Raw genomic sequence first — 25,434 nt, 5'->3', positions numbered from 1 at the left:
ATTTCAGAGCATGTTGGGGGACTTCTCCAGAAATGAGGGAGCTGGCGGGGAGGTGCCGTTTTCCTCCCCTGCCCTAGCATAAACAGAGCCACCTGCAGGAGGCAGCACTGCTCAGACAGTTGCTACCCAGCCTGCTAGCAATGCGCCCTGCCCATGAGTTCTCTAGAAGTCTTGCCCACTGCAAGCCTGCTGGCCTTGGCCCTGGGCTCACAGCAAATTTTGTTGAAGCTGCACAGATGTCCTACCCAGCCGACCTGTGCATAGCTGCCATTGCGAGCTCCTCACATCCACCGCTGCACCACACCCAGCCCCCAAGCAAGACCCGGCCACCACGGCACTTCAGGGGATCCAACGCAGGACTAGTGGCTCAGTGCAAATTTTGCTAGAATCACCACCTTGCTCCCAAGTTCCCCAGCAGCCATGCTCCCCTCCCCCACAGCTGCCCTGCCTGGGTCCCACTAATACCACACAGAGCAACCACAGCCCACAACAGGCAGAGAGTCGGTGCGGATGGTGCGCTGAAAGGAAAAGTGACTCAGACACAAAGGCAGAGCATGAGCAACCCACACAGGATAGTCTCCCAAAGAGCTAGGTTCTGGGGAACAGGGGACACTGCCCTGCAGGGCAATCCAGGACCTCCTCTTCATTAAAATCACTACTTTCAAGAGCAGAAGACACAGTTGACTTTCTTAACACAGAAAAACAGACACAGAGAGGCAGAAAACATGAGGAGACAGAGGAATTTATCCCAAATGAAAGAACAGGACAAGGCCACAGCCAGAGATCCAAGTGAAACAGATAGAAGTAACAGGCCTAATAGAGAATCAAAAGCAATTATCATAAAGATACTCACTGTACTTGGGAAAAAAAGTGGAAGACGTGAGTGAGACCCTTAGCACAGAAATAAGGAATAACATAGCAGAGATAAAGGGCACAATAAAGGAAATGAAATGAGAAATACACTTGATGGAATGAAGGAAGAAGTGGAGGAATGAATTAGTGACCTAGAAGACAGAGTAATGGAAAGTAATCAAACTGAACAAAAGAGAAAAAAATTATGCAAAATGAGAATAGCTTTAGGGAACTCAGTGACCCCATCACACATAATAATATTCATATTAGAGGGATCTCAGAAGAAAAAGAGAGAGAAAGAGGGGCAGAAAACTTACTTGGAGAAATAATAATTAAAAACTTCCCTAATCTGGGGAAGGAAACAAAGACCAGGTCCAAGAGGCACAGAAAACCCCCAATAGAATCAACAAAAACAGACTAACACCAAGACACATTGTGATTAAATTTGCAGAATATAGTGAGTAAAGAGAAAAATTTAAAGGAAGCAAGATAAAAGATGTCATTAACTTACAAGGAAAACCCCATAAATCTAGCAGGAGATTTTTCAACAGAAACTTAGCAAGCCAGAAGGAAGTGGCAGGATATGTTCAAAGTGCTAAATGGGAAAAATCTGCAGCCAAGAATACTCTATCCAGGGGCGCCTGGGTGGCTCAGTCGTTAAGCATCTGCTTTCAGCTCAGGTCATGATCCCAGGGTCCTGGGATTGAGCCCCGCATTGGGCTCCCTGCTCGCCAGGAAGCCTGCTTCTCCCTCTCCCACTCCCCCTGCTTGTGTTCCTGCTCTCGCTGTCTCTCTCTCTGTCAAATAAATAAAATCTTAAAAAAAAAATACTCTATCCAGCCAGGCTATTGTTCAGAATAGGAGAGATAAAGAGTTTCCCAGGCAAACAAAGGAGTTCATGACAACCACAAAGCCAGCCCTGCAAGAAATATTAAAAGGGACTCTTTGAGTGGAAAGGAGAGACCAAAAGTGACAGTATAAAGGTAGGAAACAAAAAAGCAGTAAAAATGAATTTTTCTGTAAAAAAAATCAGTGAAGGAGGGGCACCTATGTGGCTCAGTCTATTAAGCATCTGCCTTCAGCTCAGGTCATGATCTCAGGGTGGGGTCCTGGGATCCAGCCCCAAGGTGGGCTTCCTGCTCGGAGGAGAGTCTGCTTCTTCCTCTCCCTCTGCCCCAGCCCACCACTTATGCTCTCTCTCCCTCTCTCTATCTCAAATAAATAAATAAAATCTTTTTAAAATTTTTTTAAATTTCAAAAAATGAGTCAAGGAATTCAACAAGGAAAGTAAATAAAATATAATAACATATACCTAAAATGTGAAGAGGAGAGGAGGAAAGAATGGGTTCAAACTTAAGTGACCATCAACTTAATATAGACCGCTTTATGCAGAAGAGGTTATATACAAACCTAATGGTAACCATGTATCAAAAACAACTAATAAATATGCAAAGAATAAAGAGAAAGAAATTCAAATATATCCCTAAAGAAAATCAGCAAAACATATAAGAAAGAAAGACAAGAAAGGACCAGAGAAAATCTTCAGAAACAACCACAAGACAAGTAATAAAATGGCAATAAATATTTATCTATCAGTAATTACTTTTAACATAAATGGACTAAATGCTCTAATCAAAAGATGTAGGAATGGATAAAAATGGATAAAAAAACAAGACCCATCTATATACTGCCTACAAGAGACCCATTTTAGACCTAAAGACACCTGCAGGAGTGCCTGGGTGGCTCAGTCAGTCAAGTGTCTGCCTTTAGCTCAGGTCCTGATCTCGGGGTCCTGGGATCAAGCCTCAAGTCGGGCTCCCTGCTCAGCAGTGTGTCTGCTTCTCCCTCTCCCTCTGTCCCTCTCCCCGCTCATGCTGTCTCTCTCACTCTTTCTCTCTCAAATGAATAAATGAAATCTTTAAAAATAAATAAATACATAAAGACACCTGCAGGTTGAAAGTGAGGGAATGGAGAAACATCTATCATGTACATGGATGTCAAAAGAAAGATTGGAGTAGGAATACTTATATTGGACAAAATATACTTTATTTATTTATTTTTTTTATTATGTTATGTTAGTCACCATACAGTACATCATTGGTTTTTGATGTGGTGATCCACGATCCATTGTTTTCGTATAACACCCAGTGCTCCATGCAGTACGTGCCCTCCTTAATACCCATCACCGGGCTAACCAATCCCCCCTCCCTGCTCCCCTCTAAAACCCTGTTTGTTTCTCAGAGTCCATAGTCTCTCATGGTTCACCTCTCCCTCCAATTCCCCCCCCCCCATTTTTCCCTTGCTTCTCCTAATGTCCTCCATGTTATTCCTTATGTTCCACAAATAAGTGAAACCATATGATAATTGACTTTCTCTGCTTGACTTATTTCACTTAGCATAATCTCCTCCAGTCCCATCCATGTTGATGTAAAAGTTGGGTACTTAACCTTTCTGATGGCTGAGTAATATTCCATTGTATATATGGGCCACATCTTCTTTATCCATTCATCAGTTGAAGGGCATCTTGGCTCTTTCCACAGTTTGGATATTGCAGACATTGCTGGGGTGCATATGGCCCTTCTTTTCACTACATCTGTGTCTTTGGGGTAAATACCCAGGAGTGCAATTGCTGGGTCATAGGATAGCTCTATTTTTAAATTTTTGAGGAACCTCCACACTGTTTTCCAAAGTGGCTGTACCAACTTGCATTCCCACCAACAGTGTAAGAGGGTTCCCCTTTCTCCACAACCTCTCCAACATTGTTGTTTCTTTCCCTGTCCATTTCTGCCATTCTAACTGGTATAAGGTGGTATCTCAGTGTGGTTTTGATTTGGATTTCCCTGATGGCTAATGATGATGAACATTTTTTCATGTCTGTTAGCCATTTGTATGTCTTCTTCAGAGAAGTGTCTTTTCATATCTCCTGCGCACTTTTTGACTTGATTATTTGTTTTTTGGGTGTTGAGTTTGAGAAGTTCTTTATAGATCTTGGATACCAGCCCTTTATCTGTAGTGTCATTTGCAAATATCTTCTCCCATTCTGTGGGTTGCCTCTTTGTTTTGTTTCTGTTTCCTTTACTGTGCAGAAGCTTTTTATCTTGATGAAGTCCCAAAAGTTCATTTTTGCTTTTGTTTCATTAGCTTTTGGAGATGTGTCTTGAAAGAAGTTGCTGTGGGAGATGTCAAAGAGGTTACTGCTTATGTTCTCCTCTAGGATTTTGATAGATTCCTGTCTCACACTGAGGTCTTTCATCCCCTTTGAGTTTATCTTTGTGAATGGTGTTAGAGAATAGTCAGTTTCATTCTTCTGCATGTGGCTGTCCAATTTTCCCAGCACCATTTATTGAAGAGACTGTCTTTTTTCCATTGCATGTTTTTTCCTGCTTTGTCAAAGATTATTTGACCATAGAGTTGAGGGTCCATATCTGGGTTCTCTATTCTGTTCCATTGATCTATATGTCTGTTTTTGTGCCAGTACCATACTGTCTTGGTGATCACAGCTTTGTAATATAACCTGCAATCGGGCAACGTGATGCCCCCCAGCTTTGTTTTTCTTTTTCAACATTTCCTTGGCAATTCAGGGTCTTTTCTGATTCCATACAAATTTTAGGATTGTTTGTTCCAGCACTTTGATAAATGTCAGTGGAATTTTGATCGGGATGGCACTGAAGGTATAGATTGCTCTGGACAGGATAGACATTTTAACAATGTTTATTCTTCTGATCCATGAGCATGGAATGTTTTTCCATCTTTTTGTGTCTTCTTCAATTTCTTTCATGAGTGTTTTGTAGTTCCTAGAGTATAGATCCTTTACCTCTTTGGTTAGGTTTATTCCAAGGTATCTTATGGGTTTTGGTGCTATTGTAAATGGAATCGTTTCTCTAATTTCTCTGTCTACAGTTGCGTTGTTAGTGTATAGGAAAGCAACTGATTTCTGTGCATTGATTTTGTATCCTGCCACATTACTGAATTGCTGGATGAGTTCTAGTAATTTGGGGGTGGAGTCTTTTGGGTTTTCCACATAAAGTTTTGTGTCATCTGCGAAAAGAGAGAGTTTGACTTCTTCTTTGCCAATTTGAATACCATTTATTGCTTTTTGTTGTCTGATTGCTGTTGCTAGGACTTCTAGTACTATGTTGAACAACGGTGGTGAGAGTGGGCATCCTTGACGTGTTCCTGATCTTAAGGGAAAGGCTCTCAGCTTTTCCCCATTGAGTATGATATTCGCTGTGGGTTTTTCATAGATGGATTTTATGAACTTGAGGAATGTTCCCTCTATCCCTATACTCTGGAGAGTTTTAATCAGGAGGATGTTGTATTTTGTCAAATGCTTTTTCTGCATCAATTGAGAGGACCATATCGTTCTTCTCTCTCCTCTTATTAATGTGTTCTATCACATTGATTGATTTGTGAACGTTGAACCACCCTTGCATCCCGGGGATAAATCCCACTTGGTCGTGGTGGATGATCCTTTTAATGTATTGTTGGATCCTATTAGCTAGGATTTTGTTGAGGATTTGGGAATCCATATTCATCAGGGATATCTGTCTGAAATTCTCCTTTTTGATGGGGGGTCTCTGCCTGGTTTGGGGATTAAGGTAATGCTGGCCTCATAGAATGAGTTTGGAAGCTTGCCTTCTGTTTCTATTTTTTGAAACAGCTTCAGCAGAATAGGTATTATTTGTTCTTTGAATGTTTGGTAGAATTCCCCTGGGAATCCATCAGGCCCTGGACTCTTGTTTTTTGGGAGGTTTTTGATCACTGCTTCAATCTCGTTACTGGTTATTGTTCTATTCAGGTTGTCCATTTCTTCCTGTTTCAGTCTTGGCAGCTTATAGGTTTCCAGGAAGGCCTCTATTTAAATCCAGATTACTCAGTTTATTGGCATGTAGTTGTTGATAATAATTTCTAATAATTGTTTCTATTTCCTTGGTGTTAGTCATGATCTCTCCCCTTTCATTCATAATTTTATTAATTTGGGTCCTTTCTCTTTTCTTTTGGATAAGTCTGGCCAGTGGTTTATCGATCTTATTAATTCTTTCAAAGAACCAACTTCTAGTTTCTTTGATCTGATCTACTGTGTTTCTGGTTTCTAATTCATTGATTTCTGCTCTAATTTTAATTATTTCTCTTCTAATGCGTGGCTTAGGCATCATTTGTTGCTTTTTCTCTAGTTCTTTAAGGTGTAGAGTTAGTTGGTGAATTCGGGATTTTTCTATTTTTTTTGAGTGAGGCTTGGATGGCTATGTATTTCCCCCTTAGGACCGCCTTTGCAGTATCCCATAGGTTTTGGACCAATGTGTTTTCATTCTCATTGATTTCCATGAATTGTTTAAGTTCTTTGATTTCCTGGTTGACCCAAACATTCTTGAGCAGAGTGGTCTTTAGCTTCCAAGTGTTTGAATTTCCGCCAAAGTTTTTCTTGTGATTGAGTTCCAGTTTTAGAGCATTGTGGTCTGAGAATATGCAGGGAATCATCTCAGTCTTTTGGTATCAGTTGAGACCTGATTTGTGACCCAGTATGTGGTCTATTCTGGAGAAAGTTCCATGTGCACTCGAGAAGAATGAGTATTCTGTTGTTTTAGGGTGGAAGGTTCTGTAAATATCTGTGAGGTCCATCTGGTCCAATGTATCATTCAAAGCTCTTGTTTCCTTGTTGATCTTCTGCTTAGATGATCTGTCTATTACTGAGAGTGGAGTATTGAGGTCTCCTACAATTAATGTATTGTTATCAATATGACTCTTTATTTTGGTTAACAGTTGGCTTATGTAGATGTCTGCTCCCATGTTGGGGGCACAGATATTTACAATTGTTAGATCTTCTTGTTGGATAGACCCTTTAAGAATGATATAGTGTTCTTCTATGTCTCTAATTACAGATTTTAGTTTAAAATCTAATTTGTGTGATATAAGAATTGCTACCCCAGCTTTCTTTTGAGGTCCGCTGGCATGGAAAATGGATCTCCATCCCTTCACTCTCAGTCTGGATGTATCTTTAGGTTCAGAATGAGTCTCTTGTAGACAGCATATGGATGGGTCCTGTCTTTTTATCCAGTCTGCAACCCTGCGCCGTTTTATGGGAGCGTTTAGGCCATTCATGTTGAGAGTGATTATTGAAAGATATGAATTAATTGTCATCATGTTGCCTGTGAAGATGTTGTTTTTATAGATTGTCCCTGTAAATTTCTGTTCTATATCACTCTTGGGGTCTTTCTCCTTTTATTGAACCCCCCTTAGTATTTCTTGCAGGGCCGGCTTAGTGGTCACATATTCTTTCAGTTTCTGCCTGTCTTGGAAGCTCTGCATCTCTCCATCCATTCTAAATGAAAGCCTTGCCGGATAAAGTATTCTTGGCTGCATGTTCTTCTCATTTAGTACCCTGAATATGTCTTGCCAGGCCTTTCTGGCTTGCCAGGTCTCTGTGGATAGTTCTGACGTTATTTGATCTTCCTCTCTCTGTACGTAAGGAATCTCTTCCCCCTAACTGCCCTTAAGATGGTTTCCTTGGTTCTAAGATTTGCAATTTTTACTATTACATGCCAGGGTGTTGGTCTGTTTTCCTTGATCTTGGGAGGGGTCCTCTCTGCCTCTAGGACGTGAATGTTTGTTTCATTCCCCAGATTAGGGAAGTTCTCAGCTACGATTTGCTCAAATACATCTTCTAGTCCTCTGTCTCTCTCCACTCCCTCTGGGATTCCAATTATTCTGACATTGGAACGCTTCATAGTGTCACTTATTTCTCTGATTCTATTTTCATGGATTCTGAGTTGTTTTTCCCTGGCCTCCTCTTTTCCCTTTTTATCTATTATATTGTCTTCCAGGTCGCTTATTCACTCTTCTGCCTCAGTTACCCTAGCTGTTAGATTATCTAGATTGGATTGGATCTCATTGATAGCATTTTTAAGTTCTGCCAATTCACCTTTTATTTCTGCCCTTAGAGACTCTATGTTGCCATTAATTGATTTCTCCATTCTAGCCATTGTCTTCACAATTGCTAGCCTGAATTCCATCTCCGACATCTTGGTTATATCTGCATCCATTTGTAAATCTGCAGCATAAGTCATAATCTCTGAGTCTCTTCTATTTTGGGGGCTCCTCCTCCTAGTCATTCTGTTGATGGGTGTTTGAGGGAATGTATAGAGTCCAAATTATTGACCAGAACCCGAGCAAGATGCACCTGTTTTCTTGGGACCTTAGGGTTGCTGGCCTCTTGTTTTCCCAGCCTGTCTTCTGGGGGAGGGGCCTGCTGCACTGTTATTCAGGCAACCCTGTTTGGGCGGAGTTGCCCTGCACCCCTGTGGCGGGGCATGGGCTCAGTGGGAGTCAGTTTTGGGGGCTTTTGTTCTCTGGCAGCTTTCCCTGGTGGCTTTCCGTGTCTCTTCCGCGAGTCAGAGCAGAAGAGACCGTTTCCAACCCTCTGCCTCAGAGCAGAGAGACCACAGTCTGTTCTTCAGTGAGCTCTCCAGGCCACACTGTCTCCGTTTCTGTCTGTGCTGCTATAAACTGCAGCGTCCTGGGTTGTGCGCCCCTTCCCAGCGCTCCCAGTCTTGCCTCCAGGTCAGAGCTCCTCTCTACCCTTTGTGCTTCTAAAACCACACGGGGGACCCTGCCGCTCCGGGTTTCCATCCCAGGGGCAGCCCTAAAGTCCTTTCCCCGCCGCTACCAGTCTGCGAGTCTGTGCCCATCCCCAGCGCGTGAGGCTGTCACTCACCGGTGGTGTAGGATCCCCACGGCCAGCCTCCCTCCCGCTGCTGTTTATCCTCTGATATCTGCCCGTGGAATCACGGCTCCCCGCTTTGTACCTCGAAACCAACCAACTGCAATATTCTGTTTGTAGAGATCCAGATCGTCTTACATCTCAGACTGGTTTCGTGGGTGCTCAGAGTGGTCTGGTAGATATCCAGCTCAATTCTGGGGACCAGTTGAAATAGGGTCCCCTACTCCTCCGCCATCTTTCCCCCCCTCCACAAAATATACTTTAAAACAGACTGTGGGACATCTGGGTGATACAGTCGGTTAAGCGTCCAAATCTTGATTTTGGCTCAGGTCAGGATCTCAGGGTCGTGGGATTGAGCCCCATGTTGGGCTCCACACTCAGCACAGAGTCTGCTTAAAGATTCTCTCTCTCTCTCCCTCTGCCCCTCCTTGCTGTACTTGTTCTCTCTTTTGCTCAAATAAATAAATCAATCTTTAAAACAAAGACTGTAATAAGAGACAAAGAAGGACACTATGTAATAATAAAGGGGATAATCCAACAAGAAGTTCTAACAATTGTAAGTATTTATGCACCCACATAGGAGCACCCAAATACATTAAACAGTTAATAACAAACATAAAGGAACTAATCAATAATAATACAATAATTGTAGGGGATGATAACACCCCACTTACATCAATGAACAGATCATCTAAACAGAAAACCAACAAGGAAACAATGCTTTGAATGACACCAGGGACCAGATGGATTGAACAAATATAATCATAATATTCCATCCTAAAATAGCAGAATACACATTCTTTTCAAGTTTACATGGAATATTCTTCAGAATAGATCACATATTAGCCCACAAAACCAGCCTCAACAAATTCAAGAAGATTGAAGTCATACCATGCAGCTTTTCTGACCACAACGCTATACAACTAGAATTCAACCACAAGAAAAAATCTGGAAAGACCACAAACACATGGAGGTTAAATAACATGCTACTAAACAATGAATGGACCAACCAGGAGATCAAAGAAGAATAAAAAATTACATGGAAACAAATGAAAATGAAAACACAATGGTCTAAAACTTCTGGGGTGCAGCAAAAGCAGTTCTAAGAGGGAAGTTTATAGCTATACAGGCCGATCCCAAGAAGTAAGAAAAATCTCAAATAAATAACCTAACTCTACACCTAAAGGAGCTAGAAAAAGAACAACAAATAAAATCTGAAACCAGCAGAAGGAAGGAAATAATAAAGATTAGAGCAGAAATAAATGATATAGAAACTACAAAAACAATAATACAGATCAATGAAGCCAGGAACTGGTTCTTTGAGATCAATGCAGTTGAGAAGCCTCTAGCCAGACTTATCAAGAAAGAAAGAGAAAGGACTCAAACAAAATCACAAACGAGAAAGGAGAAATAACAACACCACAGAAATACAAACCATCATAAGATAAAAGTATGAAAAACTAAATGCTGACAAGTTGGACAACCTAGAAGAGATGGATAAATTCCTAGAAACATATAAACACCAAAATTGAAACAGGAAGAAATAGAAAATTTGAACAGACAGATAACCAGCAAAGAAATTAATTTGGTTATCAAAAAGCTCCCAACAAACAAAAATGGAGGATCAGTTGACTTCACAGGTGAGTTCTACCAAACATTTAAAGAAGAGTTAATGCTTACTCTTCTCAAACTATTCCAAAATATAGAAAAGGAAGGAAAATTTGCAAATTAATTCTATGAGGCTAGCCTTACCCTGATACCAAAACCAGACAAAGACACCACTAAAAAAGAGAACTACAGGCCAATATCCCTGATGAACATAGATGCAAAAATTCTTAACAAAATACTAGCAAACTGAATTCAACAAAACATTAAAAATATCATTCACCATGATCAAGTGGGATTCATTCCTGGGTTACAAGTGTGGCTCAGTATTCATATTATCAATTAATCTGATAACATCACATCAAGAAGAGAAAGAATAAGAACCACATGATCATTTCAATAGACACAGAAAAAGGATTTCACAAAGGACAACATTCATTCATGATAAAAACCCTAAACAAAATAGCTTTAGAGGGAACATATATCAACGTAATAAAGGCCATCTGTGAAAAACCTACAGCTAGTATCATGCTTAATGGGGTAAAACTGAGATGTTTTCCTCTAACATCAGGAACAAGACAAGGATGTCCACTCTCACCACTTTTATTCAACACAGTACTGGAAGTCCTAGCCACACCAATCAGACAACAACAACAACAACAACAACAACAACAACAACAAAAAGGAATCCAAATCCATAAGGAAGAAGTAAAACATTCACTATTTGCAGATGACATACTATATATAGAAAACCCGAAAGACTCCACCAAAAAAAATGCTAGAACTGATAAAAGAATTCAGTAAAATCACAGGATACAAAATCAATGTACAGAAATCTATTGCATTTGTATACACCAATAATGAAGCAGCAGAAAGGGAAATTAAGAAAGCAATCCCATTTATAATTGCACTCAAAATAATAAGATACCAGGAATAAACTTAACCAAAGAGGTGAAAGACCTATACTCTGAAAACTATAAAACACTGATAAAAGAAATGAAAAATGAACAAAGAAATGGAAGGACATTCCATGTTCATGGATTGGAAGAACAAATACTGTTAAAATGTCTATACTACCCAAAGCAATCTACACACTGAATGCAATTCCTATCAAAATGCCAACAGCATTTTTCACAGAAATAGAACAAACAATCCTAAAATTTGTATGGAACCACAAAAGACCCCTAACAGCCAAAGCAAAGTTGAAAAGAAAAGCAAAGCTGGAGGCACAATTCTGGACTTCAAGTTACATTATAAAGCTGTAGTCATCAAAATTGTATGGTACTGGCACAAAAATAGACACACAGATCAACAGAACAGAACAGAAACCCCAGAAATAAACCCACAATTATATGGTCAATTAATCTTCAACAAAGCAGGAAAGAATATCCAATGGGAAAAAGATAGTCTCTTCAACAAATAGTACTGGGAAAACTGGACCACAACGTGCAGAAGAATGAAACTGGACTACTTTTTTACACCATACACAAAAATAAATTCAAAATGGGTGAAACACCTAAATATGAGACATGAAACCATACAAACTGTAGAAGAGAACACAGGTAACTTTTTTGACATCAGCCATAACAGCTTCTTTCTAGATGTCTCCTGAAGCAAGAGAAACGAAAGCAAAAATAAACTGTTGGGACTACAGCAAAATAAAAAGCTTCTGCACAGAAAAGGAAATAATCAACAAAACTAAAAGGCAACGTATTGAATGGGAGAAGGTATTTGCAAATGACATATCTGATAAAAAGCTAACATCCAAAATATATAAAGAACTTATAAAACTCAACACTCAAAAACCAAATAAACCAATTAAAAATTGGGCAGAAGCCATGAAGAGATGCTTCACCAAAGAAAACATCCAGATGGCCAACAGACACATGAAAAGATGCTCAACATCACTCATCATCAGGGAAATGCAAATCAAAACTACAATGAGATATCACATCACACCTGTCAGAATGTCTAAAATGAACAACTCAAGAAACAACAAGTGTTGATGAGGGATGTGCAGAAATAGGAACACTCATGCATTATTGATGGGAATGCAAACTGTTGCAGCCACTGTGGAAAAAAAAAATATGAAGGTTCCTCAAAATATTAAAAATAGTACTACTTCATGATCCAGCAACCACAGTACTGGGTATTTACCCAAAGAACAGAAGAACCTAATTGAAAGATTTTATTTATTTATTTTAGAGAGAGAGAGAGAGATTGTGAGTGGGGCAAAGGGGGAGGGAGAGCGAAAGGGAGAGAATCCCAAGCAGACTCTGCGCTGAGTGCAGAGCCCGATGTGGGGCTTGATCTCACAATGTTGAGATCATGACCTGAACCTAAATCAAGAGTCAGACAAGAACATGAATTCAAAGGGATACATGTACCCTTATGGTTATAGCAGCATTATTTACAACAGACAAGATATGGAAGCAGCCCAAGTGTCCACTGATAGATGAATGGATAATTAGTCAGCCATAAAAAGGATGAGATCTTGCCATTTGCAACAACACGGATGGACCTAGACGGTATTATGTTGACAGACAGAAAAAGACAAATACCATACCATTTTACTTATATGTGGAATCTAAAAAACAAAACAAACAAATAAATAAACAAAAAGCACAAACAAACCCATAAATACAGAGAACAAGCTGATGGTTGCCCAAGGGGAGGGAGGGAGGGCCAATGGGCAAAATGGGTGAAGGGGAGTGGGAGATACAGGCTTCCAGTTACGGAATGAATAAGTCACCAGGATGAAAGATACAACAGAAGGAATATAGTGAACGGTAGTGTAATAGCATTTTATCTTGACAGATGGTAGCTACACTTATGGTGAGCATACCATAAGTATGGAGTTATATATATATATATACATAGTATAGTATAGAGTTGTGGAATCACTATGTTGTACACCTGAAACTAATGTAACATTGTGTGTCAACCATACTTAAATAAAAAAAAGAATAATAGACTAATAATGAATAAAAGAGAGGGGTGCCTGGGTGGCTCAGTCAGTTGAGCATCCAACTCTGGATCTCAGCGTGGGTCTTAGTCTCGGGGGGCGTGGGTTCAGGACCTGTGTTGGGCTCCATGCAGGGTGTGGAGCCTACTTAAAAAAAAAAAAAAAAGATGAAGAAGAAGAAGAAGAAGAAGAAGAAGAAGAGAGAAAGATCGGGTGGGAAAGAGAGAAGAAAGAAAAAAATATTGGAAAAGAATCAAATAGGAAATATGAATGAAACAGTAAGGAAAAAAATTGATGTGTGTGGCTGTACACTAATTTTAAAACAAGGCTGTGTGTGTGTGTATATATGTTGTGTATAGGTATGCATGACATATTATATGTATATAATAGGCTATTACATATATAATTAGGTTGTGTTATACATATGAATTAGAAGTAGCAAGAAATAAAAACCTATAAACTTACCAATTTATAGAAATATAAATATTTTATATCATAAAGTTTCTGGCAAAGACTTGAATCTCTTACATTTTGCAAGTAGAGGCATTTTTTGCAGATTTCTGCAATTATAGATACAAGGATGAGATGAAATGACAGAAAAAGGGAGGCCACTGTGTTCAGCAAACTTTTCTTATTCTCAGTTCTGTCACTAGGAGCCTTTTGGCCTCTGGCAAGTTACTTAATTTCCTTAAACCTCCATTTCATCAACCTTATGGGGATGACTGCTCCTACTTACGGACTTGTTGGAGCTGAAAGAAATAAAATAGAAATCATTTAGATTCCACATAAAGCCTCCAACTCCACTCAAGTCGTGATCTCAGAGGGGTGAGATCGAGCCCTGCACTGGGCTCCACACTCAGTGTGGAGTCTGCTTGAGACTCTCTTTCTCTGCCCCATGTCCCATGCTCGCTTGTGCTCTCTCTCTCTCAAATAAATAAATAAATCTTAAAAAAAAAAGAGAGAGATCATTTAGTCCAATGCCTATCTCTAAATAAGTAATAGGCATCATTATTATTACTATTCATTTATTTTAATCCTGCTATTTTCTTGCTGGGCAATGATCTAGGGATGAGATCTCAACCAGTAGGTCTAGGTCCCTTTCTGACTTGCTAGAATGTAACATATACTTAAAGCTTACAAGTTCTCAGTAAGTCTTAAAGAAATTACGCTTTTTATTTCCTGGGGATTTATGTAGGTGGCAAGCTGAGTACATCTGCTTACCATTCAGATCTACATGCCCTGAGAAGTATGAAAAAGGTTTGCAGAGGTGGGGAAGGTAAGAAATAAAGGACTTCTCTCCTCCTGAATACTGAAATGACGGACGAGTGGGGTAACAACTTTGTCCTTAGTGATAACCAGCACCTCTATCCTAGCTCTTGGTTTACGAAATACTTTCATGTTATCTTACGTAAGGCTTGCAGACCAATACCATCCCCTCACACGTTCGCTTTCCAACCCCGTGAGGTCACATTACGGCTGTCCTTGTTTCCATCTCAGGAAACGGACTCATGGGGTCACACAACTTCTTAAACTTTACACAGCTCCTCAGGGCCTGGGTCAGCCTCCTCTGCCTAGTCTCACTGGGTCCCACTGAGGTTGTCACCAGGGCTGTGCCCCTTGCTGGAGGCGCTCGGGAAGAACGTAGGCAGAATCTGGTTCCTGGTTGACTGAGGTACCCATTTGCCGACTGGCTGTCGGGTGAGAGTTGCTCTCAGCTTCTAGAAGCATCCATGGTTCCTGGCCGATGAATCCCTCCCATGCTTCAAATCTCCCTGACCTCTCCTTTGCCTTGTCACCTCTCTCTCTGACAGACTCTTTGACCTTCCTTTTCCGATTTTCAGGGCTCCCATGATTACACAGGGCCCCACTGGATAATCCAGGTTGAGTTCCTTGTTTTCAGGCCACCTGATTAGTAACTTTAATGCCATCTGCAAAGTCCCTTTACAGCAGTTCCTAGATAAGTGTTTGATGGGATAGTCCCGGGGGGGGGCAAAACTCTCAGGGGCTGTCCTTAGGGTCCTGATGCATCACTGCAGGTGGTGACTGGTCAGCAGGAGGTGGCCACTGAGACAGCAGCTTTGCTTAAAAGCAAGTACAGGCCAAGCATACAAAATACTAGAGCAAAACTCTGAATTCTTGCAGTGACGAAAACGTACCATAGCAGTCCTACTAATTTCGAATTCTGTAGGAACAGCTCAGATACCACGAGGAAGAAACACAAAGCCTTTTTATTCGGGTGTCTTAGTGGATTCGGGTATCAAAATAGAGCCAGTTATGGGATATGGTTTCACCAAAATCCAACAAGGCTGACTGGGAGGTGAGCTTTGGGCAAGGGGCTGATCCGGGCACCGCCTGGCTCTGATGTTAGCTCTTGATACGATGATCTATCTGCTGAGCCTGCAGTAAACACACACGTGTTGCAAACTCTCTTCCTATTACTTTGACATCCTGATGATTCCATTTATGTCCTTCTTTCCCAAATTAAATAGATGCTGATACCGCTTTATACTGAAAAGACTAGACAAAGGTTGTCTGTTCTGTGGAAAATGAAACCACATGTTTGATCATTAAAAAAAAAAGCAGTGGCAGATCCATATACCTTTTATTTCTACTTTGTTTATTTACTTATAGTCTGCCTTCAATTAAATGTTTGTTTTCAGGTCAATATGTGGCTTGCTAATTCTTGTCTCAAATATTTTCTTTTTCTTTCTTTTTTTTAACTTATTTTATTTTATTTTTAATTTTATTTATTTATTTGACAGAGAGAAGCACAGCGAGAGAGGGAACACAAGCAGGGGGGAGTGGGAGAGGGAGAAGCAGGCTTCCCGCTGAGCAGGGAGCCCGATGCGGGGCTCAATCCCAGGACCCTGGGATCATGACCTGAGCCGAAGGCAGACACCTAACCATTTGAGCCACCCAGGAGCCCCTCTTTATTTTTTTAAAAATACAGATCTGTATCTACCACCTGGTATTTGACGTCCTAGCTCAAGAATGACTTCCCTCAAGAAGACACTTTGGATAACCCAACACAGTTCACAATGTGTCTTTCATCTTCTAAATACTTAGGGCTTTTAACACAGCTCACCTGTGAAAACTCATTGCAGCCATGTCTTACTTTTCCATCGTGTCAACTTGATTCTCACTGTACGTAGACAGGCGATGAGTTATTATCACTCCTCTTTGTTTTTATTCTTTTTTTTAAGCCCATGAAGAAAAAGACATCCACGTGGGTGTCCCATCCAGCAACCAACATCTATATGTTCTTGACCTTCTTTACGTCAATAATCTTATACCTTTACTAAAATTCAGTCACTTGCTTCCATTGTAAAGCCAAAACCGTCATCGTCTAGAAATGTTCCATAGATGAATGTTACATTGGATAACCCACCATTTTGACTTCCATCTCCACCAGAATTCACCAAGCTCTAAGCTTGTATATATGACTGCCTAGTGGACATGTTCCCTTGCATATCTGAAGAGTAACTCAGACTCCACTTGTCCTAAACTGAGATCATGAGCTTCTCTTGCAAACCTTATTCTCCTCCCAACTTCAGTTAATGGCACCATCACCATTTCTGCCCACAAGCCAGAAACCTGATGCCTTTCTTACCACCTACACCCACCCACGCACTCAGTCCAGCCCCAAATCCTGGAGACCCCTCAAGTCTATGCCCTTCTGCCCACATTCATTCATTCATTCATTTTCATTCCCACAAGCTCTCACTTTGTGCCAGATCCTGTTCCAGGTGCTAAGGCTACAGAACAGTGACCCCTGCCCTTACTGCATTTACCCATGGAGGTAAGCTGTCATCATTTGCTTTCTGGAACACTTCTTCCCAATCCAGTGGTTCTGTGGCATCCACTCCTGCTCGACTCAAGCCCATCCTTCACACTGTGAAGTGGCCATTTTGAAATGTAGATTCTTATGCTGGAAACCCTTCCCTGGATTCCAAGAAAAAGACCCATATTCCTAATCTGCCCTGCAAGGTCCTGTTTGATCTGGCCCCACCAGCTTCATAGCCTCTTTTCCCATTAGTTCCAGATTCTCCCTCGGTCCCACCTCTTTGTTTTAGTTAATTCCAATCATCTTTCAGCTCATCTCAAGTAGCATGGATTCAGGGAAGCCTTTCTGATTATTACACTCATTTTTTTAAAAGATTTTATTTATTTATTTGAGAGAGAGAGAATGAGAGAGAGCACATGAGAGGGGTTAGGGTCAGAGGGAGAAGCAGACTCCCTGCCAAGCAGGGAGCCCGATGCGGGACTCGATCCAGGGACTCCAGGATCATGACCTGATCTGAAGGCAGTTGCTTAACCAACTGAGCCACCCAGGCACCCTGATTCTCATATTCAGACAGACCTCCCTATTACCCGCCTTATAGTTCTCTGCACCTTGTTCTTCATATTTAGTTAATGTTTGACTCTCTCATTTGAATATGTTTAAGACAAGAAACATAATCATGTTGCTCACTGTTACATTCTCTGAGCCTAGCACAAGTCTTGTTACATGGCAGGTATTCAATCTCTATTTGTTAAATAAAGCAATAAATAAATGAATGAACAGTCCAAATATTTGCTTTGTCTTTGTCTACTTCTATGCTATAGATTTCAGTCCTGCCTACTTCCTCTGGAACTATTCTTTATAAAATGTTTCTTCTTTCTTCTCTTGCTTTAAACCCCACTTCTCCATTGGCTCCTTCCCGCAATACACAATCATGCTCAAGTCTCTCCCAGTCTCTCCCGTCTTAAGCACACACCATGTCCACACAACAACCACCCCCACCCCCATCCTACATCCCCATCCAGTGGCTCCCTTTCCTCCCACAGACTAGCTGGAGCTAATGTTCTGGGCTTATGGTGTTCACTTCTCCACCTCACCACCTCACTCTTTTTTTTTTTTTTTTAAAGATTTGAGTTATTCATTTGAGACACAGAGATACAGAGAGAGAGAGAGAGCATGGGAGGGGGAGAGGCAGAGGGAGAGGGAGAAACAGGCTCCCTGCCGAGCCAGGAGCCCGATGTGTTGCTCAATCCCAGGACCCTGGGATCATGACCTGAGCCGAAGGCAGACGCTCAACCATCTGAGCCACTCAGGTGCCCCTCCACCTCACTCTTCTCAACTGTAGTAGCTCCCAGGCCCTCTAGAACTACACTGGATAGGGTTTCCAACAGCTCCTTGATGGTCACATCTCACCCTTCCCCTTGTGTGTCCCCGGGCAGCATCCAACACTCTTGAGTGTTTTCCTGGTTAATCTCTCTCCTACTTTGTCTTACAGGTCACCATTCTCCCCTAGTTTTCTTCCTGATCCACTTCCCAGTCCCTTTCTTGATTGTTTCCAGTGTCTTTCTGTTAAAATCTCTCTCATCATAAAATAATAGATAACATTCTGTATGTTCCTCTAACTCTGTTCTTTCTTGTCCTTTTGCACAGTCGAGCATTTTGGGGGGCATTGTCTTACCTGGCTATTTTTGCTTACTCACTCCCTACTGCTCAAGACACACAATCTCCCTCTGCCTCTCTCATTTCACTGAACCTTGCTCTTCTGTCTTTTCCTTTCTTATTTTTCACATAGGCAGTTTTCTTCTCTTACACCTGATCCTTTTCAGCCACAGTGCCCACCACTGCCTGAGAATCTCCACTGGGTTTTCAAATAATTGCATGAATCTGGTTGGTAGACAGATAATCATCGGTTGACCAGCTTTGGTTCAAGCTCTATCCTAGTCCAATCAATCATGTTAGGGGTATGGTCATGGCCATAGTCCTGCTCCTTCTAGAATCTGTAAGAGTGTGTTGTGTTTTATTTCAAAGGTGATGTAAAGGGCAAACATTCAAAATTAAAGTCTAATAGACAACCTTTGCCTTCCATTGAATAAAAAAGAACCTGAAAAGTCTTTTTTATATATGGAAAATCCTAGAATCCAATAGAACAAAATTACCCCCAAAATAAATCACTTCCCTGTCTAGGGCTTCTCAGGCAGGTCCTTGTGCTAAGAACCAGCTTCCTCACATTGAAAGCAATGACAAATACTTATTGCATAAGCACAGGGCAGTTGACCACGGTTCTAAAAATATTTCTCACTGAACAAATTTTTCCTGCCTTGGGAAAGTGTAATCATTGTGATTATTTATTAATTAAATAATCAAAAGGATGTATGGTACATACATCATGTGAAAAAAATTGTACCGAGTGCTATCAAGGATACAAAGAACTAAGAGACACGGGGATTCTTCCTGAGAGTATACACTCTCATAGAGAGACAAAGCATCTACAGTTGACACTTGAACAGTGCTGGGGTTAGGGGTACCAATCCCCCGTGCAAATCCACAAATAACTTCGACTCTCCCAAAACTTAACCACTAATAGCCAACTACTGACTAGAAGTCTTACCAATAACATAGTCGGTTAATACATATTTTATATGTCCTGTGTATTATATGCTGTATTCTTATAATAAAGTAAGCTAGAGAAAAGAAATGTTATTAAGAAAATCATAAGGAAGAGAAAATATATTTATAGTACTGCGTTGTATAGAAGAAAATCCATACATAAGTGGATCCTGGAAGGGGTATGTTAGGGACCTGGAGACTCGAACAGATCATGTGTGTAGCATGAATTCAGGCGGGGAGAGAGATTGAGAGGGGAGGGGGATTTTATGTGTTTAGATAGGGTTTTTTTTTTAAAGATGTATTTATTTATTTGAGAGAGAGAGAGAGAGAGAGAACAGAGGGTGGGGCAGAGAGAGATGGGAGAGAGAATCCCAAGCAGACTCTGTGCTGAGTGCAGAACCTGACGCGGGGCTTGATCTCACAGCCCTGAGATCATAACCTGAGCCGAAACCAAGAGTCTGACGCTGAACCGACTGTGCCACCCAGGTGCCCCTATTAAATTAAAATAGATAGTTTAAAAAGGTGGCCTAAATGGCAGATCTGAGTGGGGTTTTGCAATGCAAGAAATTTTAGGTGGAAGTGGCATGTGCTATGGAAGGAATTAAACTATTCCAGGACAGAAGGGAGGGACTAATATAGCAAACTCAGAAGTATATGGAGTGAGCGTTTAGACTTCATTTGGAATCTTGGCCCTAGAGTTCACGGGGATTCAGTGGGGGAATCCCAGTGTGCCCAGATCTGAAGATTTTCTCTCTGAGTAGGTAGGTTTTGGAAAAGGTAAACCAATGACTTTTGGCACGAAGCCACTCTCTGCTGGAGAGCTTCTTGGAAGACACTGGGCGCCCCGCGTGCACACACAACAGTTTATGAAGTACATTGTGCCGAGCCATCAAAGAACTTGTGGGCCAGGTGCTGTCACACGGAGAGGGGGCACTGATGATAACCAGCACCCAGGCTGGATCGCACCCAGGCTGGATCACTCCAGGAGGCAAAAAAGATATTGCCCAACTCTTCTTTCTCTCTCTTCTCTAGTATTAGGGCCATAACTTCCCCCACTGTAATAGTCTGAGATCATGGAATAACCAAGCCTGGGGGAGCCCATTCCATGCTGCTGAGACATATGACCTGGTTTTGGACAATGCTAAAGATCTGGGTGAACAGTGAAGTGACCATAGCTCAGGTCAGCAGGACCTCAGAGGCAGGGGATGGTGGAGGGAAAGTGGGGGGGACCCTGGGGGGACCATGGGGGAGGTAAGTGCTGCTGGGGGTGGGAAACACCCTCCCAATGTGCATGGTAGGGTACAGCAGGGGATGTCATTAGAATACTCTCTAAAATGGCTCTTCTTTTAACTAAAAAAATTTTTTTCTGAGCTTCAGCTCCCCCCCCTTCTATTTGATCTTTTGCTTCCAGGAGAGCCCCCATCTGCTTTCCCCTTCCCTCCTAATTTCTTGCGCCCATGGAGGGGGTGTCGAGTAAGAGGTGAGCAGGGATCCATTCTGTTTTGACATTCACAGGTAAAGTGCGATCGGCAGCATGGTTAAGAGACAGAGATGAGAGCAGGGAAATTACGAGCATCGCTCAGGCCAGGGTGGACAGTGTGTCACAGGCATGCATGGGCAGGAGGACCTGAAGTGGAATCATCTGGTGCTTGCTGCTCGACCACCAGACCCTACGTACAGGCTGCACCTGATCTACATTTCTCACAGGATGGACACCTCCCACCACAGTAAAAGGACATGGCAACACCCTTTGCCAAAGATGACAGAGAAGCTGGCTGTCTGCTCTGTCAGGGTCCCCTGATATGTGGTCATGGTACCACCAGGAGTTAGCAAGCCGCTCAAGGGCTGGAGCATGTTGGGATTCCTCGTTAGGCATCTGCAATTGTCAGAGGCACCTCAGGGTAACTTTGTATTTCACTGGCTTCACACCTGTCCTCCCCATACACTTGACCTTGTAAATGCTGCTCCTGTAAAATCTCAGACTTGGAAAGAACTTTAATAGGCTAAGTGCTCTCCATTATATCTTTCTAATTTATGACTGTTTGCCTTCCACTTGAACACTCATGGCTAGAGTTCACTGTTTCTAGAGGCAGCTCATTCCCCTGGTAGTCAAGTCATAATTCAAATGTTCTCGCTTACAGTGATTTCTAAGTCCTATACCCTGTATCTTCCACCCGTTAGTCCTGGCTTTGCCCTTTGAAGACACACAAAATAAATTCACGTATTTTTTTCTTTGCATGTAGCTATCAGATCATCCCAAATTTTCTTTCCTCGGGGCAGATGCTTGGAATACTCCTGCCATTTCTCCAAGCTGAGTTTCCAGACACATCACCAGACACGTATATCTCATGGGGGTGTGGGCCAGGTCACTGAGGTTCCTTGTACTGAGCACCCCTACTCCCCAGATTGTCCAACACTCTCTGGAAGTGAAGGATGCCTACTTCAAAGACCCACATCAGGGATACAGGCTGAAGCTCGCTGGCTGGTGAGATAGCTTCAGCCCATTCTTAAAGAACTGCCTCCAGGGGCGCCTGGGTGGCTCAGTTGTTAAGCGTCTGCCTTCGGCTCAGGTCATGATCCTGGGGTCCTGGGATTGAGCCCCGCATCAGGCTCCCTGCTCGGCGGGAAGCCTGCTTCTCCCTCTCCCACTCCCCCTGCTTGTGTTCCTGCTCTCGCTCTCTCTCTCTCTGTCAAATAAATAAATAAAATCTTAAAAAAAAAAAAAAAAAAGAACTGCCTCCCTACTGTCAACCCAAATGCTAACTATTTTTTTTATTATGGTAAAAGACACATAACATGAAATTTACTATCTTGGTCATTCTTCAGGGTGCAGTTCAGTGGCATTAAGCACATTCATATTATTGTTCAACCACCATCATGACCATCCATCCCCAGTATTTTTTTTTTATCTTGCAAAACTGAAACTCCGTCATTATTAAACACTAACTCCCCATTCCCCTTTCTTCCCAGCCCCTGGCAAACACAATTCATTCTACTTTCTGTCTCTGTGAATTTGACTACTCTAGGTATCTCATGTAAGTGGAATCATACAGTTTTTATCCTTTTGCGATTGACTTATTTCACTTAACAAAATGTCCACAAGTTCATATATATTCTAGCATGCATCCGAATTTCATTCTTTTTTTAAAAAACAGATTTTATTTATTTGAGAGAGAAAGAATGAGACAGAGAGAGCATGAGAGGGAGGAGGGTCAGAGGGAGAAGCAGACTTCCCACCAAGCAGGGAGCCCAATGCGGGACTCGATCCCAGGACTCCAGGATCATGACCTGAGCTGAAGGCAGTCGCTTAACCAACTGAGCCACCCAGGTGCCCAGAATTTCATTCTTTTTTAAGGCTGAAAAACACTCCATTGTAAGTTTATACTACATTTTGCTAATCCATTCATCTGTTGAAGGACACTTGGGTGCTTCCTCACCTTGACTATTGTGAATAATGCTGTAAACATGGGTGCACAAATGCCTCTTTGAGGTCCAGCTTTCAATTCTTTTGGGCATAAACCCAGAAAAGTAATTACAAACCCTAATATTTTGTACTTGCTGCTGATGGGCTGGGTTTCCCTAACACTGTGTTTGTGAATTTCACTTTTTGAAAGTGGAAGACTTTCCTATAGAGCTACCATCTCCTCAAATTGTTCTCATCATCTCAACCTGTTGAGAGAATTAAACCTATTCACAGAAACTGCTTGCCATTTATGCCTAATTATCATACAGCACAATAGTGATCATTTACATCATTATCTCTATGTCTGATTAACTTGCAAGGCTCTGTGCCAAACGCAAGGTTTATTTCTCACAAAGCTTGGTCACTTGTCTCCAAATTATGTCAATTAACGTGAACACCAATGCAGAAAGCAGTCCCACCTCGTCTTGCGCCCACCGCACTCCCTCCCATCCCAACCCTCGCTCCCCTCTTGTGAATCTTCACCCTTTCCCCTGAATTTTCTTCCATTTTCCTATTTTTTTTCTGGGAAATGCGTGGAATGACCTCTGCCATGCTTAGGTGGGGGTAGGGTGTCAGAGATGTCAGCTCCAGTTGGCCTGGTCACAGGAGGGAAGTAGCCAGTCAACAGAAATCCTAGTCCTGACATCGCTGAGATTATTAATTTCCCCGATGACAGGTGAACAATGTGTCCAGAGCATTGGGCCAAGAAGAGGAAGAAGGGAGACAGCCAACCTCAATCCTCAAGATTCAGGTCCACTCTGGGAGCCAAAACCACAGAAATACTTGGGCTACTCAGCCTACCCCCACCTCCAGGCTCCGCTAGACAGATCTCACCCTGCAGGGCAAGACCTAGGTCCGGTCCCTACCAGACCACTCACATAGCATTTCCAATTTCTATCAGTAGTCTGATTGTAACATATGATTTAAAAGTATTTGGGATCCCTGGCCCAGCTGTAATATGGACCTGGGGCAGAGTCTACGTCACAGAAGTGAAATACAGGAGACAATGACAAAGTCATCTGAAGAAACCTTCTAATGATCATTTGTCAAGTTCAGCATAAACGAGATGCATGTTGTTCCGGGTATCCGTCAGTACACAAACAGCTACCTCAGAACTTAATGGCTGCAAACAGCAACCGTGTTATTTTATCTCATGACTTAGGTCAGGTTCAGCTGGGAGAATCTCAAAGATATAAAATATTTGTATCTTGTATTGTAAAATAGAACTCTATCTGCCTAATTGACTGCATGGAAAAAAAACATTTCTGCAAAAAACTTGAAAACTATAAAAATGTACAAGAAATAAAAGTCACCTATGTACTCCACTATCACTCAAAGACAACTGTTGGAGCCAGTTGATGTATTTGAGATTCTAAAAATAAGAATGTGTATCTTCAATACATAAGATTGTGTAGGCTTCAATAGTCTTCAAATACATCTTTTATAGCTATATGATATCCATTCTGTAGAGATACCATAATTCATTTAACCATTCCCCTACTTGAAACATTTTGATTGTTACTGATTCTTACTCATTTCATAATATACACACACATATGTATTGCATATATATAATATCCATTTGTTATTTATGAATAGCCTTGTCTATAAATCTTTGCCTGATCATTTGTTCCTAGGACACATCATGGAATCAGAGTACAGAAATGCTTCAAGGCTCTGGAAATGTATTGCCAAATTGCCTTTCCAAAAGGGTGTGTTTACTCTCACCCCCAGTAAGGTGGCTCACTGACCCTGTCACCTTAAAAAGAACACTTGGGAAAGCTCCATTTCTTGTTAGTTGGCACACTGGGACCTTGCTTCCTTTTTCATGTCTTAAATAGCGAGAGGTCAGAAATGTGACTTTTCCCAAACTCTCCTTTACTCTCAGATTCTTTGGGGAGTGGGCGGTGGGAGGAGACTTCTATGACCCAAGGTGCCTTCCAACCCTGAGGTTTTGGTATTTTCGCCATCATCTTGGCACCAGATTGCTCGAGCCTCGGGCCAATAATGCAGACGAAGGAAAGAATTCTAGAGCTCGCTGTTTTGTCGTACAAGATCTGATTAAGAAAAAATAGGTGGGAAACTGGTGTAGGTGGGAACGGAGGCTTGGACAGGCAGCGCACTGCCACACAGTCTGTCACACCCCGCCCGCAGTCCGCCCGGGTTTGGTTACAGAACCTGGGAGGGAGCAGGAGGTGCCTGAGGCGGCGGGGCCGGGGGTCTGGGCGCCAGCGACCCGCGCCCACTCCGCCGGACCACGCGATGGGCGGGGGCACCCGGGCCGCCCGGGCGCTCCAGCCAAGTTTGCCACGCGGTCTCGGCCGACTCTCGGGTTACCTGAGCCGGCAACCACGTCAGCGCCACATCATCAGGGCCTTTTATATTGCCGGGAAACAGGAAAAGAAGGAAGAAAAACCTCTCCGAGGCGAGCCAATCCCAGGCAG

General features: G+C 42.1%; 1 protein-coding gene across 1 annotated transcript in view; it reads left to right on the top strand.

Annotated features, from left to right (window-relative positions):
* Window positions 1-20,984: 20,984 nt before the first annotated feature.
* The window catches only part of KCNK1 (potassium two pore domain channel subfamily K member 1), a 51,914-nt gene continuing 47,464 nt past the window's right edge, over window positions 20,985-25,434 (top strand). Inside the window, exons 1-2 of the mRNA XM_021696145.2 lie at window positions 20,985-21,007; window positions 25,066-25,194. Coding sequence (XP_021551820.2) covers window positions 20,985-21,007; window positions 25,066-25,194 — 152 coding nt within the window. The remainder of the gene's footprint in view (window positions 21,008-25,065; window positions 25,195-25,434) is intronic.

Source organism: Neomonachus schauinslandi, chromosome 6 (assembly GCF_002201575.2).
Source record: "Neomonachus schauinslandi chromosome 6, ASM220157v2, whole genome shotgun sequence".
In the NCBI taxonomy this organism is placed as follows: Eukaryota; Metazoa; Chordata; class Mammalia; order Carnivora; family Phocidae; genus Neomonachus; species Neomonachus schauinslandi.
The sequence above is the reverse complement of the archived record's forward strand: the minus strand, read 5'-3'. Positions and strand labels throughout refer to the sequence as shown.